Source organism: Salvelinus fontinalis, chromosome 18 (genome assembly GCF_029448725.1).
Source record: "Salvelinus fontinalis isolate EN_2023a chromosome 18, ASM2944872v1, whole genome shotgun sequence".
Taxonomy (NCBI): Eukaryota; Metazoa; Chordata; class Actinopteri; order Salmoniformes; family Salmonidae; genus Salvelinus; species Salvelinus fontinalis.
The window spans coordinates 47094380-47115560 of record NC_074682.1 but is presented as its reverse complement, the minus strand read 5'-3'; the positions used below and the strand labels follow the sequence as shown (position 1 = coordinate 47115560).

At 42.3% G+C, this 21181-nt stretch overlaps 1 protein-coding gene across 1 annotated transcript in view; it reads right to left on the bottom strand.

Annotated features, from left to right (window-relative positions):
- Nucleotides 1-596: 596 nt before the first annotated feature.
- The window catches only part of LOC129815651 (carbohydrate sulfotransferase 11-like), a 40851-nt gene continuing 20266 nt past the window's right edge, over nt 597-21181 (bottom strand). The window contains exons 2-3 of the mRNA XM_055869644.1: nt 9880-9962; nt 597-2247 (exon numbers count right to left, since the gene is read on the bottom strand). Coding sequence (XP_055725619.1) covers nt 1402-2247; nt 9880-9962 — 929 coding nt within the window. The 3' untranslated portion in view covers nt 597-1401. The remainder of the gene's footprint in view (nt 2248-9879; nt 9963-21181) is intronic.

The window sequence follows — 21181 nt, the reverse complement described above, 5'->3', positions numbered from 1 at the left end:
CAAGGTTCGTGTCTCTCAGCTGTGGAGCACATACCCTAGAAGTGCCGTGTTGACATTATGTCAGAGAACATGACAGGTATCCAGATTGAGTGAAGCCTGTGACAAATGGCTAGACTTTTACTTAAAGGGATAGTTTGGAAAAAATTACATGTTACGATATTGATTTATTTACCTTGAAAGCGGTTTGTGGACAAGGAGTGACAGCATTACACACTTTTGGTTTTGTTAAACTAGCCACTGCCAACAAATGTAATTTCACTGAACTATCAAAGTAAGCCCCATGTTGGGGCCTTGTCTTCGGTAGACTTTATCAGACAGGTGTCCAAGCCTCCAGAAGGGTCACTGTTGGTACTAGCATAATGTGAAGAGTATTGACATCAAGACTGATAAAACTATTACCTGTACAATTGGACACAACTCTGTTTTGAATGCAGTGAAAGGGCTCTCTTCTCATACCTTTGTTCACAGGACCTATAAAACGGCATGATTTGACCTCAATATTTCAAACATACACAGTAAATTCAACATGTTGCAAAGATGGATTGTTACCCATTGTGTTGACTGCTACGCCAGCATTCCAGACACAGACACACAAAAACTGCTTAAATGTGTTTATTTGACTGTCTGAGGTTATGGTAGTTATTCCTAATGTCTAAATGTGTGGTCTATCTGCAGTTTGTTGACATTGGGACACAAATATCACAATAAATAAACCGTCCAATGAGAGTCAACTCTCTACAGTATAAGGAAAACACTAATTTCCCGGGGATGTCATACACCTTTAAGTCGTAAGGCCCTAATAGAGAGACGTTCAGCACCCCTATTACTTCAGATAGCCTGCGCTCCTTTTAGTCTTACTGTAGAATGGTGGTGACAAAATAAACTTTGAAAGAAAAAAGAATAATTGTAACCAAAGTTTGTTGGTAGTGTCAAAGTTTGGTCATTTTGAGTTAATGTGCACTTGAGGTGCATTTTACACATACAGAAGCAATCATTTAATCTCTATCGGCTCATTGCTAAGAGTACAACATCTTCATCTTAAGTGTCTATTCCCCATTGTCTCATCTTAAAGCCACTCTCACTTTTGATATGAAAGATATCTTTAGTTCCTTATATTTCACCAGGTTAGTCCTCTCCGTAATAAACATTACTGTGCTTTGAAGAGTCCCGGGACCCATGTTAAAAGTGTCTGTACCACTTCTTTTGAACCCTCTGTCACAGGTTATACATAATGTTGTTATAAGCAACAGCTGTTAAAAGCCGCCAGAAGAGCTGACATCAGCTATACATCACAAGCAATAAGCTAGTGGTGCCGGGCACAATGTCACGCTTCCAACTACATGACGTAGTGCTTATGCTAGATGGTTCAAACTAAGGCTCCTCCTAAGAAGCGTAACGTCATCAAAACTTCAGGTACTCCGGCGTGGAGTAGTTGAACAGCAGGAAGTCCATGTGGTAGAGGTTATACAGCTTCTTCTGATAGAAGGGGCTGATGTTGTTGAAGAACTGGGCGGCCATGTCTCCCGTAGTCCTGGTGTTCTTGGCCGAGGCAGGGAAAGTCACCTGGCCCTCCACCCCAGCCAGCTGCAGCACGTAGCGGGAGTCCTGCTCCAGCGTCTCGTACTTGCCCACCACGTCGTAGTGGATGAGGCAGGGGTGGCAAAGCGAGTGCACGCGCTCCCAGTGCTCGTTGAAGGGCTCCTCGCGCTGTGTGGCCGGGTCCACCAGGTAGTAGACAAACTCGTCGAAGGAGACGTCGTCTCCCCGCTCCAGCGCTTCGGCCTGTGGGTTGGGCCGGTGCCGGCGGATGATCTTGGTGCCGTAGCGCTTGTGGAAGGCCGTGTTGTAGCTGCGTGTAAACTTGTTGCGGTAAGCCGAAACGAGCCGCTCAAAGGGCTCACGCACGAACACAAACTTTAGGTAGGAGCGCAGCCGCTGGTTGATCTGAGAGGTGGAATACTCAGAGAGGGTACGCAGGTTGCCAGGCACGTGGGCCTCATTGGCGGGGATGGCGAGGGGGTCGCGGTGGGGGCCAGCGGCGCCTGTCAGGACCATTAGGACACGCTTCCAGTTGGTGCAGGCCACCTTGGGCACGTAGCAGTAGAGCAAGCCGTGTTGGTCATCCACAATGACGTGCTTGAGGTCCTCGGGGATGAGCACGCGACGCTTGCGCGTGTACGAGCGGCAGGCGTCCTCCAGCAGCTCCCGCCGACCCTGGTGGGTCACCTGCACCGTCGACTGCTCCAGCTGTAAGAGAGGAGAGGATTCCAGACACTGACACAAATGGTACACGGCTCAGCGTGGTTTAACAGTTAATTGAGCTTGAGGAGAATAGGAAATGAGATGGCAAGTGATTATTGCTCGGGGATACATTTTTATATCCATGTCACTGAACACACTGACATATTTTAACATGTTAACACATGAACAAGTTTCAACATTGTACCTCATTAGATAGAAGACAGGAAACTGGTCTGGAGAACACCAAAAATATGTCATGTCAGGAGGCTGAGCACAAGTGCTGAACAATCTATAAAGGGTTTTGTCTCCAGAACTAATATGTTTTGTCTCCAGAACTAAAGTGTTTTGGCTCAAGAACTAAATGAGTTTGGCTCAGGAACTAAATAGTGTTGGCTCCAGAACTAAAGGAGTTTGGCTCAGGAACTAAAGGAGTTTGGCTCAGAAACTAAATAGTGTTGGCTCCAGAACTAACACCTATGGCACTTCATGTACAGTGCATTCGGAAATTATTCAGACCCCTTGACTTTTCCACATTTTGTTACATTACAGCCTTATTCGAAAATGAATTAAATCGTTTTTTCCCTCGTGAATCTACACATAATACCCCATAATGACAAAGAAAAATAAAGTTTTTAGAAAATGTTGTTAATGTGAATTAAAAAAAAACTGAAATATCACGTTTGCATAAGTATTCAGACCCTTTACTCAGTACTTTGTTGAAGCACCTTTGGCAGCGATAACAGCCTTGAGTCTTCTTGGGTATGACGCTATAAGCTTGGCACACCTGTATTTGGAGAGTTTCTCCAATTCTTCTCTGCAGATCCTCTCAAGCTCTGTCAGGTTGGATGGGGAGCGTTGCTGCTATTTTCAGGTCTCTCCAGAGATGTTCGATCGGGTTCAAGTCCGGGCTCTGGCTGGTGCACTCAAGGACATTCAGAGACTTGTCCCGAAACCACTCCTACGTTATCTTGGCTGTGTGCTTAGGGTTGTTGTCCTGTTGGAAGGTAGTAAACCTTTGCCCTAGTCTTAGGTCCTGAGCACTCTGGAGCAGGTTTTCATCAAGGATCTCTGTACTTTGCTCTGTTCATCTTTCCCTCAATCTTGACTCATCTACCAGTCCCTGCCGCTGAAAAACATCCCCACAGCAAGATGCTGCCACCACCATGCTTCACCGCAGGGATGGTGCCAGGTTTCCTCCAGGCGTGAGGCTTGGCATTCAGGCAAAAGAGTTTCATCTTGGTTTCATCAGTCCAGAGAATCTTGTTTCTCATGGTCTCGGTCTTTACGTGCCTATTGGCAAAATCCAAGCGGGCTGTCATCTGCCTTTTACTGAGTGGTTTCCGTCTGGCCACTCTACCATAAAGGCCTGATTGGTGGAATGATGCAGAGATGGTTGTCCTTCTGGAAGGTTCTCCCATCTCCACAGAGGAACTCTGAAGCTCTGTCAGAGTGACCGTCAGGTTCTTGGTCATGTCCCTGACCAAGGCCCTTCTCCCCGATTGCTCAGTTTGGCCGGGCAGCCAAATCTAGGAAGAGTCTTGGTAGTTCCAAACTTATTCCATTTAAGAATGATAGAAGCCACTGTGTTCTTGGGGACCTTCAATGCTGCAGAAATGTGTTGGTACTCTTCCCCAGATCTGTGCCTCGATACAATCCTGTCTCGGAGCTCTACGGACAATTCCTTTGACCTCATGGTTTGGTTTTTACTCTGACATGCACTGTCAACTGTGGGGCCATACAGCTGAAGTCGGAAATTTACATACACCTTAGCTAAATACATTAAAACTCAGTTTTTCACAATTCCTGACATTTCTTCCTCATAACAATTTCCTGTCTGTCTTAGGTCAGTTAAGATCACCACTTTATTTTAAGAATGTGAAATGTCAGAATAATAGAGGAGAGAATGATTTATTTCAGCTTTTATTTCTTTCATCACATTCTCAGTTGGTCAGAAGTTTACATACACTCAATTCGTATTTGCTAGCATTGCCTTTAAATTGTTTAACTTGGGTCAAATGTTTCAGGTAGCCTTCCACAAGCTTCCCACAATAAGTTCGGTGAATTTTGGCCCATTCCTGACAGAGCTGGTGTAACTGAGTCAGGTTTGTAGGCCTCTTTGCTCACACACACTTTTCCAGTTCTGCCCACACATTTTCTATAGGATTGAGGTCAGGGCTTTGTGATGGCCACTCCAATACCTTGACTTTGTTGTCCTTAAGCCATTTTGCCACAACCTTGGAAGTATGCTTGGGGTGATTGTCCATTTGGAAGACCCATTTGCGACTGATGTCTGATGTCTTGAGATATTGCTTCAATATATCCACACAATTTTCCTACCTCATGATGCCATCTATTTTGTGAAGTGCATCAGTCCCTCCTGCAGCAAAGCACCCCAACAACATGATGCTGCCACCCCGTGCTTCACGGTTGGGATGGTGTTCTTCGGCTTGCAAGCCTCCCACTTTTTCCTCCAAACATAACGATGGTCATTATGGCCAAACAGTTCAATTTTTGTTTCATCAGACCAGAGGACATTTCTTCAAAAAGCACGATATTTGTCCCCATGTGCAGTTGCAAACCGTACTCTGGCTTTTTTATGGCGGTTTTGGAGCAGTGGCTTCTTCTTTGCTGAGCGGCCTTTCAGGTTATGTCAATATAGGACTCGTTCTACTGTGGATATAGATACTTTTGTACCTGTTTCCTCCAGCATCTTCACAAGGTCCTTTGCTGTTGTTGTCATCTCTAGGAGACAGAACGCGTCTCCTTCCTGAGCGGTATGACGGCTGCGTGGTCCCATGGTGTTTAAACTTGCGTACTATTGTTTGTACAGACTTGTTTGTACAGCCTTCAACTGTATATAGACAGGTGTGTGCCTTTTCAAACCATGGAAAAGCACATCTGAAGGATGATCAATAGGAAACAGGATGCTTCTGAGGTCAATTTCTAGTCTCATTGCAAAGTGTCTGAATACTTACGTAAATAAGGTATCTGTTTTTTATTTTGTATAAATGTGCAAACATTTCTAAAAACATGTTTTCACTTTGTCATTATGGGGTATTGTGTGTAGATTGTTGAGGGGTGGGAAATGATTTAGTCAAGTTTAGAATAAGACTAACGTAACAAAATGTGGAAAAAGTCAAGGGGTTTGAATACTTTCCGAAGGCACTGCATATCTAAAGTAATTTGATAGATAAGCAATATGGTTGTAGCGCCACCTTGTCCTCAGATAGGCTAGCTGAGAGGAAGATATTGCAATATGGTTGTAGGGTAAAACTTTATTTGGATAGTCCATCTGTAGATGCTCTACATACCATCTAACATTTAAGCTAACTATCTACAAACCCTAACAATAACCCTAACCTTAACCCTTATCCTAACCCTAAACTTAACCCTTATTCTAAATCTAACCCTCAGATAGGCTAGCTGGGAAAAACAAAATGGTTGTAGCTCCACCTTTCCCTCAGACAGGCTAGCTAGGAGGAACATATTGCGTATACCCATCCAATCCTTTCTGATCTACCTGTGCCTTGTAGAGGCTGGGGGTTGTTTCTGGACGGGGGCCTTTGTCTATGACTATGAGAAGAAGAAAAAAACACCTTTCAAAAGTCAGGCTTGGACCTCCTCTGTTTATTGACATTAGGAAGTTACTTACAGGGGCTGAAACACTCCTCGCATTCCAATGTCACTTCATATAATTAAATCAACACCTTGAATTTACCCCCACAGAAAAAAATTATTCTGAAAAAGAATTAGCTACATGCTTATGCAGTAGTATAAATGTCTGGGAGATTAACCATAATGGGCATAATCTGTCCAATGTAGTTAATCTCCAGAAAATTGAGAGTTCAGGTGGACCTTCATGCTTCAGCATACAAAGGAAAGGAGGGGTGCTCAACAACAATGACAAAAATCATGAGAAGGGCTTAGCAAGAAACATTTCCAAAAGGACAAATTAGAGGTAGAAAGGAGTTGGAGCACTCATCAAACAGAAGCAGAGATTGAATTTAGCTCACTTTAATCCATTGTACAGGATACGAACAGGTGACTGGCGTTTTGACGTCATGCTGACGTCTTCCAAGAAATTAAGAGAATGTGAGGAGAGGTAGAAAATAATCTGAAAATGTGTGCATTACGTCTGTCTGCAACCAAGAGAAGAGTATGTTCGTCCTGAATGACAGTAAATAACAGCTTCTCTAAAGTATCTTATTGTTTGTCAAACTTCATAGTTGAGTTTTATTGACCCATCTCTCTCCCTCTTGTAACACACACACAAACACTGCAGCTGGATGTCCTAATCACATTCAATCTCTCCCATCCACACACCGCTGTACTAACACTACAGTTCAGCCAGTTCAACGTGTCTTCCTTCCTGTATTTACTCTCTCCTGTATTTACTCCTTCCATTTACTCAGCCAAATGCGGAGGCTCTCAGTTTGCCTCAGTGTCTGATGGCATGTGTCATCCTCTGTCCTGGTTTGAGAAGACACTGTTGACACTGAAATATCAAGGACACACTGGAGCAGGCAACACCGATGCTAACGGAGGCTTCACTCACTGTGTAGCTGGGTAGTTACATCTTTCTATCAAACAATTTTGTCACGGCAGAAGTTCAAGTAAAACCTCAAGTCAACTATTACTTTATCTTTGTCATCAGAGGCACAAGGTAACTTGTCAATGTCATTCATTATCACTGATAGTGTATCTTCATTTGTGGAGCAAAATTTATTTTAATGGCACATACTTTTATCTGGAGTCGTCCCTGTTGGCTACGATTTACCTCAAGTAGATACAACGTACTCCTTGTAAACCTAGGGGTAACTGACGCATGCAAGGTCAACTCTACATACATTGTAAAACATTTGCTTAGGTTAAACTTCTTGTAAGAAGTAATTACACCCTTAAGTGATCCAACAAAATATTATTGTAGGCATATACAGAGAAGTAAAATTAATACAATTGGTTATAAAGATCTTCCAGTTTTGCTATCTGTCTTCATAAATTCAAACACTTTTCCTCAGAGTATCGCAACACCACAGGGTTCCACTTTGGACGAGATAAGTGCAAAATAAGAAAAATAAAACCGCCAGCGATTTAAAGTAAATGATGTCTTTAGGAGTTCTTCAGTCCTTTTGCATGGGCCTTGGACTCCCCTCCCTGAGATATAATTGGTAACAGCTCACTCCTATAGAATTTTTTTTATCTGTACCCTAGCCAAGCTAATTTCTCTCACGCTCTCTCCAAGTCTTAGTTCTGGAACAGTCCCTATGTAATGTCATACTGTATAATTGTAGAGAGTTTGTGGCCCAGGGCTCATCCTTTGGCCTCAGTTGACACCAAAATTTCAATCCGTCATAGTGACACACTGACTGTACACATTTGTTTTGAAGTTGAATGACATGGGATACTTAAGTAGTCTATTCAACTCTATAGGCTACATACACATAGTATATAAAAAATTAAGAACACCTGCTCGCTCTTTCCATGACAGACTGACCAGGTGAATCCAGGTGAAAGCTATGATCCCTTATTGACGTCACTTGTTTAATCCACTTCAATCAGTGTAGATGAAGGGGAGGAGACAGGTTAAAGAAGGATTTTTTAGCCTTGAGATAATTGAGACATGGCTTGTGTATGTGTGCCACTCAGAGGGTGAATGGGCAAGACAAAATATTTAAGTGCTTTTGAATGGAGTATGGTAGTAGGTGCCAGGTGCACTGGTTTGAGTGGGTCAAGAACTGCAACGCTGCTGGGTTCACGCTCAACAGTTTACCGTGTGTATCAACAATGGTCCACCACCCAAAGGACATCCAGCCAACTAGATACAACGGTGGGAAGGAGAGGCGGGTGATAGAGGCAAATCCTGGCAAATCCAGGGTTATAATTTTTTATAAGAGACAGTTTTATATTTTTCAATCAAGTGCCTGTCCAAAATAATTTAATTTTGCTAACCAATGTCTGACTGCAGTCTGGAATCGTCAAGTCAGGGCTTTTGTTTGATGAGGAACTTCAAAGTACTGTAGTAGACAAAGTCTTGCAAAATCCCGGTGACTTTCCCAACATTTCCAGATACCCTGGTTGGGGGATTGCCAGATTTCCTGCTTATTCCCTCCTGATTCCAGGAATTATCCAAACAGGATTTCTGGAAAACCTGGTCATTTTGGAAAAGTTACTGGAATTGGCCAACCCTAACTAGACGGTAAACAAAAACATCAGAAAGGTCAAGGGTTGCACCTGTATCAATCACTGACAGTCACTAGTAACTACAGGAGACAGTTTGAAAGGCTTGAAATTAGTACAGATTGTGAGACAGCCAAACCCTTGGAGCATGAGGAACATCTGTAGAAGCATTGGTGATAATAATGATGATTTCATCTAAATCTGCTTTTACAGACAAACCAGTAACTTCAGAAGCAGAATTATTCTAAACATGGATTGGAAATATATTTTATTAGGGGCTTACACTGCCAAAATTCCCATAGATGCCAAAGATGTTAATCATCATACTGCAGTTGCTTGAAAAATGTAATATTGTGTCACGTTCCTGACCTGTTTTCTGTTGTTTTTGTATGTGTTTAGTTGGTCAGGGCGTGAGTTGGGGTGGGCATTCTATGTTATGTGTTGCTATGTTGGGTTAAGTGTGTTGCCTGATATGGTTCTCAATTAGAGGCAGGTGTTTGACGTTTCCTCTGATTGAGAACCATATTAAGGTAGGCTGTTCTCAGTGTTTGTTTGTGGGTGATTGTTGCTGTGTCTGTGCACCACATGGTACTGTTTCGTTTTGTTTAGTCTGTTCGTGCGTTCTTCGTTTTATGTTAGTTCGCATGTTCAGGTATGTTTCCTGTCTTTGTGTTTTGTCTGCACCAGCTAGGACTGTGACGGTTAGTTTGTTTTGTCATTTTGTATAGTGTCTTGTTTTGTGTTAATTAAATCATGGAAAATTACCACGCTGCACATTGGTCCTCAGATCCTTCTCGCCTCTCCTCGTCTGAGGAGGAGGACGACTTAGACTGCCGTTACATATTGGTTGAGGAAAGCTGACAAGAGAACTCTTATTTCCAGTTGTTAACACCATCACATTATAAGCAGTGTTAACTCTAGGACTTTTTTCAGGGCCACAACACACAGAGCATTTTGCTGTTTTAAAGCTAATTTCCTGCAATTATACACATTTTGTCATGGCTTATTCGGAGTGACTCAAACGTAACAAAATCAGCTGGGCCCCCATGCAATGAAATGTTTAACATTTTAGATTCTCCCTGACTGTCTAGTTTTTATTTTGGTGATTGTTAGTTCTCAAAGATGATCTTATTTAAAAAAAAAATATTTTGCTCCATTATTTTTATATATACTTTATCTGGTTTTAGTCATTTAAGTTTACACTGAAAATGTTTCACCATCCCGACAATTATTTATTTATTTATATATAAAATAAAACATTTATACATTTTTGGAGTGGGGGCAGCTAAATTAATACAGGGGAAACACTGATAAGAGACTTTTAGCAAGTAAGCAGTAAGTACTGAATAGCTTACCAATTATTTTATTTTCACAAATCACCTATTCTAACTCATAAAACATGACCAAAACAAGTTCAGTGGTCATCAACGTGAATCCTACCTGGTAGTGGGCAGGACTTACCTGGTCACTGTCATAGAGCGTCTGGAGTGGACTCCTCCATGACTTCCCCTGGCCGCTGCTCCTCCCACTACCCTGTGCTGAGGCTGAGAAAATGCAGACGGGTACACACGTCAAGGTCAACACAGGCATATTACCTACAGTACACACTCAAGACCATCGGAGTCTGTATCTCTGCTCCATTCTGATTTGGTATATACAGTACATGGAATGCCATTGTGGCAACCCATGAGGTACGGCAGGTTAATACTGATTTTCTCATCTAAATGCAAATGTCATGTCAATTTTATGTTGAGCCAAATGCTTGATAAGCGAGCTAAATTACAACTTCCTGAGGGGGATAATCATTAACCATGTTAAATGTGAAGGTATGAATGCAACAACAACCTGACACTTTCCTACATCCTAATAACAAAGACAAAGACAAGTACCATTGAGAATCTCAGGGAAACCAGAGGAGAAACTCGCCAATGGGGCATTTATTACATATTATAAACTGGGTGGTTCGAGTCCCGAATGGTGATTGGCTGACAGCCGTGGTATATCAGACCGTATACCTAGGGTATGACAAAACGTTTCATTTTACTGCTATAATTACGTTGGTAACCCGTTTTTAATAGCTATAAGGCACCTCAGGGGTTTGTGGTATATGGCCAATATACCATGGCTAAGCTCTGTATCCAGGCACTCTGCATTGTGTCGTGCATAAGAACAGCCCTTAGCCGTGGTATATTGGCAATATACCACATCCTCCTTGGGCCTTATTGCTCAACTGTACACACCTGAGGGTCATTAAACGCCAACACACAGGTGCACACCCAAAACAACATATTATACAACACTACAGGTTGTCATAGAAACACACAGAAGAGGAAGAGAAGAAACCAGGCCTCAAAAAAGACTGTGCATCCATTCAGACTACTAATGTACCTCTTACTGTAGCGCTCCACTAAACATACAACGCAGCAACACTGCAGAAAACAGCTCTCCTTTATGGAAGTAGTTGAGGAGAGGGAAAAAAGGGAAAATCCCGAAACCACATGGGTACTGAGGCATAGCAATGAGAGAAAACCAAGAGGGCAGATGGAGTATAAACAGAGGTAGAAAACCTCTGTGACTACTTTAGAGTTCCTTTAAGAAACATGACATGGCGTTTAGATTGTTGTTGTTGTCGTTTCATATGCTGTTGCTCTTTTAGTTCCTTGGTAGTTGTGGGAGCCTAAGTTTTTGGTTTCCCATTGGTTCTGGGATCGAAGCCATGAGTTTCCTGACCAGTAAAACTGTATATTTTTTAAACGTTCAGAGAATGGAAGTGAAAATCTGGGACTTTTGTTTTTCGGTTGCTGGGAGGTTCTGAGAACATTATAATCTGGTTCCTTTAAAGTTTTCCTGGGAGGTTTTAATAACGTTCTGAGAATGAAGATTATAGGTTATTTTGAGTGTTTTGAATATCTTAACTTTCACTGAATGTTTCAAGAAGACTTTCAATAACACTGCTTACAGTACATTCTGCTGAAGTAATGAAATACGTTATTTAACGTATTTCAAAATAATGTTATTTTGTCAAGTTTCTTAAATGTGCTGAGAATGTTCCAAAGCTAAGCAATTATCTTGCACCATTCCCAGAACGTTGTGGGAAGGTTATATGCAAAATAACCAAAGGACAACCATGCTCCCACCAAGCTCTAAGACACTTATGGGTCTCAGAACATTATTTGTTAGCTGGGAAGAGACAAAGAGTCACAGATATGGTCCCTCAGGGCAGGGGAGGGGTAGGTGAGGGTGCAGACAGACAGGGCATGGCTGAGATCATGTTCTGCATTTCGGTACCATCAAGCATAACTTCAAAAACCCTACATAATAAATGGCATAGAAGACAAAATGTGTTACCTTTAAGGGAATGTACAAGAATGGAGAATTCAGCTACTGACATGATTATGAATTAAAATTAAATAGCAAGACTTCAGTAACTTGACACGCCCTGGCCATAGAGAGGTTTTTATTTTCTATTTTGGTTAGGCCAGGGTGTGACTAGGATGGGCATTCTAGTTTCTTTATTTCTATGTTGGTGTGGTTCCCAATAATAGGCAGCTGTCTATCGTTGTCTCTGATTGGGGATCATATATAAGTTGTCCTTTTTCGTTTGGGTTTTGTGGGTAGTTATTTTCTGTTTAGTGTCTGCACCTGACAGAACTGTTTTTTCGTTTTTTTTCTCTTTGTTATTTTGTTCGAGTGTTTTTGGATTAATAAAACATCATGAACACTTACCACACTGCGTTTTGGTCCATGCATTCCGAAAAGAGCCGTGACAACTATACTGAACAAAATTATAAAATGCTAAATGTTTTTACTGAGTTACAGTTCATAGAAGGAAATCAGTCAATTTATATAAATTCATTAATCCAAATCTATGGATTTCACATGATTGGGCAGGGGCGCAGCTATGGGTCAGCCTTGGAGGGCATAGGGCCAGCCACTGGTGAGCCAGGCCCAGCCAATCAGAATGAGTCTTTCCCCAAAAAAGGGCTTTATTAAAAATCAAATCAAAGTTTATGTGTCACGTGCTTCAAATACAACAGGTGTAGACAGTGAAATGCTTACTTACAGGCTTTAATTAACCAACAGTGCAATTTCTAAGTTAAAAAAAGGTATTAGGTGAACAATAGATAAGTAAAGAAATAAAAACAACAGTAAAAAAGACAGTGAAAAATAACAATAGCGAGGTTATATACAGGCACCGGTTAGTCGGGCTGATTGAGGTAGTATGTACATGTAGGTATGGTTAAAGTGACGATGTATATATGATAAACAGAGATTAGCAGTAGCGTAAAAGAGGGGTTGGCGGGTGGTGGATGGTGGGACACAATGCAGATAGTCCGGGTAACCAATGTGCGGGGGCACCGGTTGGTCGGGCTAATTGAGGTAGTATGTACATGAATGTATAGTTAAAGTGACTATGCATATATGATAAACAGGGGTTGGGGTGCAAAAAGGCTGGGTGGCCATTTGATTACCTGTTCAGGAGTCTTATGGCTTGGAGATAAAAACTGTTGAGAAGCCTTTTGGTCATAGATTTGGCACTCCGGTACTGCTTGCCATGCGGTAGTAGAGAGAACAGTCTATGACTGGGGTGGTTGGGGTCTTTGACAATTTTTAGGGCCTTCCTCTGACACCGCCTGGTGAAGAGGTCCTGGAGGGCAGGCAGCTTAGCCCAGTGATGTACTGGGCCATACGCACTACCCTCTGTAGTCCCTTGCAGTTGCCGTACCAGGCAGTGATGCAAACAGTCAGGATGCTCTCGATGTTGCAGCTGTAGAACCTTTTGAGGATCTCAGGACCCATGCCAAATCTTTTTAGTTTCCTGAGGGGGAATAGGCTTTTTCGTGCCCTCTTCATGACTGTCTTGGTGTGTTTGGACCTTTCTAATTTGTTGTTGATGTGGACACCAAGGAACTTGAAGCTCTCAACCTGCTCCACTACAGAATGGGGGCGTGCTCGGTCCTCTTCTTCCTGTAGTCCACAATCATCTCCTTAGTCTTGGTTACGTTGAGGGATAGGTTGTTATTCTGGCACCACCCGGCCAGGTCTCTGACCTCTTCCCTATAGGCTGCCTCATCGTTGTCGGTGATCAGGCCTACGACTGTTGTGTCATCTGCAAACTTAATGATGGTGTTGGAGTCGTGCCTGGCCAAGCAGTCGTGGGTGAACTGGGAGTACAGGAGGGGACTGAGCACGCACCCTTGAGGGGCTCCAGTGTTGAGGATCAGCGTGTCAGATGTGTTGCTACCTACCCTCACCACCTGGTGGCAGCCCGTCAGGAAGTCCAGGATCCAGTTGCAGAGGGAGGTGTTTAGTCCCAGGATCCTTAGCTAAGTGATGAGCTTTGAGAGTACTATGGTGTTGAACGCTGAGCTGTAGTCAACGAATAGCATTCTCACATAGGTGTTCCTTTTGTCCAGGTGGGAAAGGGCAGTGTGGAGTGCAAAACAGATTACATCATCTGTGGATCTGTTGGGGCGGTGTGCAAATTGGAGTGGGTCTAGGGTTTCTGGGATAATGGTGTTGATGTTAGTCTTTACCAGCCTTTCAAAGCATTTCATGGCTACGGATGTGAGTGCTACGGGTCTGTAGTCATTTAGGCAGGTTGCCTTAGTGTTCTTGGGCACAGGGACTATGGTGGTCTGCTTGAAACATGTTGGTATTACAGACTCAATCAGGGACATGTTGAAAATGTCAGGGAAGACACCTGCTAGTTGGTCAGCACATGCCCGGAGCACACGTTCTGGTAATCTGTCTGGCCCAGCAGCCTTGTGAATGTTTACCTGTTTAAAGGTCTTACTCACGTCGGCTTCGGAGAGTGTGATCACACAGTCATCCGGAACAGCTGATGCTCTCATGCATGCCTCAGTGTTGCTTGCCTCGACGCGAGCATAGAAGTGATTTAGGTCGTCTGGTAGGCTCGTGCCACTGGGCAGCTCGTGGCTGTGCTTCCCTTTGTAGTCTGTAATAGTTTGCAAGCCCTGCCACATAAGACGAGCGTCGGAGCCGGTGTAGCATGATTCAATCTTAGCCCTATATTGACGCTTTGCCTGTTTGATAGTTCGTCAGAGGGCATAGCAGGATTTTTTATAAGCTTCCGGGTTAGAGTCCCGCAGCTTGAAAGTGGCAGCTCTACCCTTCAGCTCAGTGCAAATGTTGCCTGTAATCCATGGTTTCTGGTGGGATATGTACATACAGTCACTGTGGGGATGACATCCTCAATGCACTTATTGATAAAGCCAGTGACTGATGTGATGTACTCCTCAATGCCGTCGGAAGAATCCCAGAACATGTTCCAGTCTGTGATCGTAAAACAGTCCTGTAGTTTAGCATCTACTTCATCTGACCACTTTTTTAATAGACTGAGTCACTGGTGCTTCCTGCTTTAATTTTTGCTTGTAAGCAGGAATCAGAAGGATAGAATTATGGTCAGATTTACCAAATGGAGGGCGAGAGAGAGAGCTTTGTACGCGTCTCTGTGTGTGGAGTACAGGTGATCTAGAATTTTCCCTCTTGTGTGCACATTTAATATGTTGATAGAAATTAGGTAAAACTGATTTAAGTTTCCCTGCATTAAAGTCTCCGGCCACTAGGAGCGCCGCCTATGGGTGAGCGGTTTCCTGTTTGCGATTCCGCAAACATTCCGTGAAACATAAGATATTACAGTTTTTGATGTCCCGTTGGTAGGATATACCACGTACCTCTTCGAATTTATTGTCCAATGATTGCACATTGACGAGTAATATTGACGATAACGGCAGCTTTCCCACTCGCCTTCTGCGGATCCTTACGAGGCACCCTGCTCTATGTTCTCTGTACCTGTGTCTCTTCCTCTTGCCAATAACGGGGATGTTGGCCTTGTCGGGTGTTAGCAGTATATCCCGTGTGTCCTGCTTGTTGAAGAAAAAAATCTTTCTCTACTTCGAGGTGAGTTATCGCTGTCCTGATATGCAAAAGCTATTTTTGGCCGTAAGATATGGTGGCAGAAACATTATGTACAAAATAAGTTACAAATAACGTGAATAAAACCACATAATTGCACAATTGGTTGGGCGCCCGTAAAACTGCTGCCATTTCTTACGGTGCCATTTTATCCTTAAAAGACAGAAAAACACCAACGTTGGAGGCGGCTTATGGTGGATAAATGAACATTCAATTAGCTGATTAGCTGCCAACAGCTTGGTTGGACATTCCTGCAGTCAGCATGCCAATTGCACGCTCCCTCAAAACAAACTTGACGTATGTGGCATTGTGTTGTGTGACACAACTGCACATTTTAGAGTGGCCTTTTATTGTCCCCAGCACAAGCTTCTGGATATACTACACCTGTCAGGTGGATGAATTATCTTGGAAAAGGAGAAAAGCTCACTAACAGGGATGTAAACAAATAAGGTTTTTGAGTGAATGAAACATCTGAGATTTTTTTATTTCAGCTCATGAAAAATGGGTCTTGTTGAAATGGACAGATTCCACCTGTAACGGCTGTCCTCGCTGACAGGAGAGGACCAAAACGCAGAGTGGTTAGTGTTCATTATTTAATTAAAGTCAACAAAACACTTCAAAATACAAAACAACCAACAAACGTGACAAAACCGAAACAGTCCTGTGTGGCACAAACACTCACAAAACACACGTGAAACCCTGGCTGCCTTAGTATGATTCTCAATCAGGGACAACGATTGACAGCTGCCTCTGATTGAGAATCATACCCGGCCGAACACAAACATCCCAACATAGAAAATCAAACATAGACAAACCCACCCAACTCACGCCCTGACCAACTAAATAAATACAAGACAAAAGAAAACAGGTCAGGAACGTGACACCACCATTCTTCTGCGACTGGGCAAAACAGACTGATGTGTCACTGGCGCCACACACACACACACTGTACAAGATCAAACAGAGAACAACATTTCCAACTCATGCACCAGTCTGGTGGAGAGATTTAGACTGAAGAGCCTGCTACTGATTGCACAAGGTCTTCCTACATACCCAACTGTCCTCTGACCCAACCATGGTAGATTGGTCTAAAATGAAACGTTATCACTAGTGCTTGATTCAACCAGTATTGCATGTGTAGTCTACTCACATCACACCCGAGATCTATCAGCACAAGAGGACATCAACATTCAGAAAATATGTTTATATAGTCATCCCATATGTTCCTATATGTTTGGCTCATTTGGCAAAAGCAAGACAGTTCATGTTTATGTTAAGTTTGAGGGGCATTGCAAACAGCGGAAGCACATACTGTAACCAGACCATGAAATCTAGCAGTACGAAGGACATATGGTGTGGTCTATATAAACCTTTTATAAACTGGGTGGTTCGAGCCTGAGTGCTGATTGGCTGACAGCCGTGGTGTATCAGACCATATACCACAGGTATGACAAAACATTTCTTTTTACTCCTCTAAGTATGTTGGTAACCAGTTTATAATAGCAATAAGGCACCTCGGGGGTTTGTGATATATGACCAATATACCTCGGCTAAGGGCTGTGTCCAGGCAATCCGCGATGCGTCATGCATAAGAACAGCCCTTAGCCGTGGTATATTGGCCATATACCAAACCTCCTCGGACCGTATGCTTAAGCATAGGCTTCACAATTGAAAATTCCTAAATGATTCTTAGAAGCAGCAAAGTCAAATCATTCCCAGCTCGCTTGCTTTTAATATCTTCTCACCTGCTTTAATGACCTGCACTGTTCCTGTCAATATGACTGGTACCAACTCAGTCCTGTTAAGACTTTAAAAGCAGTCAGTCTCAAGTTCAAAGGCAAAGAGTTTAAACTCTAGAGGAACGCTATACAGAGGCGCTTCTCAAACCTGCCATGTTTACTCTAGAGGAACGCTATACAGAGGCGCTTCTCAAACCTGCCATGTTTACTCTAGAGTAAAGCTATACAGAGGCGCTTCTCAAACCTGCCATGTTTACTCTAGAGTAAAGCTATACAGAGGCGCTTCTCAAACCTGCCATGTTTACTCTAGAGTAAAGCTATACGGAGGCACTTAAGCCTTGTTCACAGTGCAAGCCTTAATGCTCAAATCAGTTTAGTTTTTTAAATCACTTTTGGTATACTCACTGTCCAAACAGCAAGTTAGAAGTGACTAATGCTAGTTGCCATAATAACAATGGGTGTGGCACAATGGGGTAGGCTGATTGGTGGTGGTGCTACTATTTATGATCCCTCAAAAGTAATGTAGCAAGCTATGGTGACAACAATACCTGTCATGGATGCAGTGGTGTAAACTACTTAAGTAAAAATACTTGAAAGTACTACTTTAGTAGGCTTTTGGGGTAAATAACAATTTATATTTGACAACTTTGACTTCACTACATTCCTAAAGGAAATGAAGTACTTTTGACTCCATAACATTTCCCTGACACAAAAAAATACTTTGAATGATTAGCAGGATAGGAAATTGTCTAATTCACACTTATCAAGAGAACATCCACGGTCATCCCTACTGCCTCTGATCTGGCGGACTTACTAAACACACGTGCTTCATTTGTAAATTATGTCTGAGGATACCCCTTGCTATCGGCAGGTAGCCTGGCGGGGGCAGCAGGTAGCCTGGTGGGTAGGAGCGTTGGGCCAGTAATCCCCAAGCTGACAAGGTAAAAGTCTGTCGTACTGCCCCTGAGCAAGGCAGTACGACACCCACTGTTCCCCGGGCGCCGATGACGTAGATGTCAATTAAGGCAGCCCCCCCACAAATCTCTGACTCAGAGGGGTTGGATTCAATGCGGAAAGAAACATTTCAGTTGAATGCATTCAACTGTAAAACTAACTAGGTATCCCCCTTTCCCTATCCATAAAAAAAGAAAAAAGAAAATGGATGCTGTCTGGTTTGCTTTATATAAAGAATTTGAAATGATTTAATACTTAAGTATATGTTAGCAATTAAATGTACTTTTGATACTTAAGTATATTTAAAACCAAATACCTTTACTCAAGTATTACAATTGGGTCATTTTTCCACCACTGCATGGATGCTTCCCAGTTGCTTTGAATGTTTAAAATCATAGTGTAAGAACACTTTTAAACCCTCAAAGGATAAAAGCATCCTACTTTCAGAATGAGTCCTTTTTGGCTAGCCACAGCAGTCAGCTAGCTAGGTAGCTGTTTAGCTATCTAGCACATTCACTAATTTGTTCGTTAACTAAACAATTTACAAGGTAGTTAAATACCATATGTTCTTCTGAAACTGTCAACAGAGTAGCTAGCTAACCAATAAGATATGCCAAATAAGTCTAAAAACCACTTGAGGGCAAATAAATCAGATTTGAGTCGCATGGCAAGGAATCAGATTTCTATTCATAGGTGGTTTGAAATGTGGCTTGAAATATCTGATTCCATGTGCTTTTTGGCTGTTCAGACTGCCAGAAAAAAAAACGGATTAGAATTGGACGTGCAAAAAAAATAAAAATTGAGTCACTGCCAATGTAAGCAGGGCTTTAGAGACCTATGATATGATGCAAAACTCATCATAGTGGCTATATTTCTGCCTCCTAGAACAGTAATCGCTCAGAGATGCACAAAAAGGATAAAGGAAAGATTCTCCCATTTTTAATTAAGTGGCATCTGTATGTGGACCCAACGCTAGCCTTGATTCCACGCTTGTGAGTATGGTACTGCGACGCAAATGACTATGCAATTTACCCGTATTAAGAGCAAACTTTATGAGCCTTGCTTTAACTTTCACATAAAAGTTATTGGAAGGCAGTTATTGCATGAGTCAGGGTATGATTTCATGGTGACTGTTGTGTTTATTCTGGAAAAATTACTTTCGGACAAGATAAACCCGCAAAGCCCCAAGGATTTCTCAAATGGACTTTTTACCTCAACAGTTCTGTAAACAACGCAACTTAATGTGCTATAGACGGATTAACCCAAAAGGCATACATTCAGAGAGAGGGAGGAAAGTGACACCTAACTGCTGTGTGGATTAAGTTAAACACACACAGACAGAAGAGGAAGGGCTGGGTGCATCAATAATTCATATAGATGTTTTATTGTCACATACACCGGATAGGTGCAGTGATATGTGTTGTTTTACAGGGTATGCCATAGTAGTACAGTGCCCCTGGAACAATGTGAAATTAAATGTAGATAAAAAAGAGCTAAGGACAATGTTAGTCTTGTTAGCATTCATGCTATCACATCGAATTGCCCGGCTCTGATAGCAACCATAATCTTGCCCGAGCCCAATCCAATCAACCATTCGCATGCCATCACAATATTTACAACACAGTTGAACTCCAAGCTCTTTAAATACCCATCAGGTTAAGTATCATTATATCCAATTGGATGATGCTGCTGTGGCATGAAAAAAGTCAATGACTTAAACACTTCTCTTTTCAATGGGAATTGAGTCATATTTTACAATGTAAAACTGTCACAATCAATTGAGCTATTTGCCTTCTGAAAACTGCAGACAATTACTTTGGACTATCCCTGGTAAATGCTAAACATACTATAACAGTTAGTTCAAAACTGATTTTAGTTATTAGAGGGTAACATCCAGCAGACCAGGGTTTAAACCCACAAAACTTGCAGTTATGCACACACACCACCTTTTGGCAGAGGCCAAATTAAAAGTTACAATAGCACTGCCAATGATACTTTTGTTTGTAAAAAAATTACAAATATGGCTTGGCATATGGAAATGTTGTATAATGACCCTTTAACAGAAAATCTCCTTCCGGTGTAAAAAACATGGAAATTAAAAAATAGACATTTTAAGTGAGAAGTAGGCATTGGTTTAATGCCAAAAACTAAAAGAAATTCACAAGCGCCACAATGCCTACTCCACCCATGCTCTACCAAGGTTTTCCAGCACACAGCTTTTACGTAATACAGTAGCTATGTTGGTCTAGTGTACTTGAAATAATGTGTATGCAGGTTGCTTAGGATTCAGATCTTCTCAAACAGCCTAATTCAGAGAAATAATGGACTTTACAGTGTCCTATTAAAATAATGTATATTCACTGAACAAAAATATAAACGCAACATGTAAAGTGTTGGTCCCATGTTTCATGAGCTAAAATAAAAGCTCACAAAAATGTTCCATACACAAAAAAAGCTTATTTATTTCAAATGTTGTGCACAAATTTGTTTACATCCCTGTTAGTCAGCATTTCTCCCATGCCAATATAATCCATCTACCTGACAGGTGTGGTATATCAAGAAGCTGATTAAACAGCATGATTATTACACAGGTGCACCTTGTGCTGGGGACAATAAAATTCAAATCTAAAATGTGCAGTTTTGTCACACAAAATAATGACACATATGTCTCAAGTTGAGGGAACATTTGAGGGAGCGTGCAATTGGCATGCTGACTGCAGGAATGCCCATCAGAGCTGTTGGCAGAGAATTTAATGTTCATTTCGCTACCCTAAACTGGCCTCACAACTGTAACAACGCCAGCCCAGGACCTCCACATCGGACAGATGATGAAACTGTGGGTTTGGACAACCGAAGAATTTCTGCACAAACTGTCAAAAACTGTCGACTGTCATCAGCGTGCTCGTCGTCCTCACCAGGGTCTTGAACTGACTGCAATTCGGTATCATAACTGACTTCAGTAGGCAAATGCTCACCTTCGATGGCCACTGGCACGCTGGAGAAGTGTGCTCTTCACGGATAAATCCCGGTTTCAACTGTACCCGGCAGTATGGCATCGTGTGGGCAAGTGGTTTACTGATGTCAACGTTGTGAACAGAGTGCTCCATGGTGCCGGTGGGGTTATGGTATCG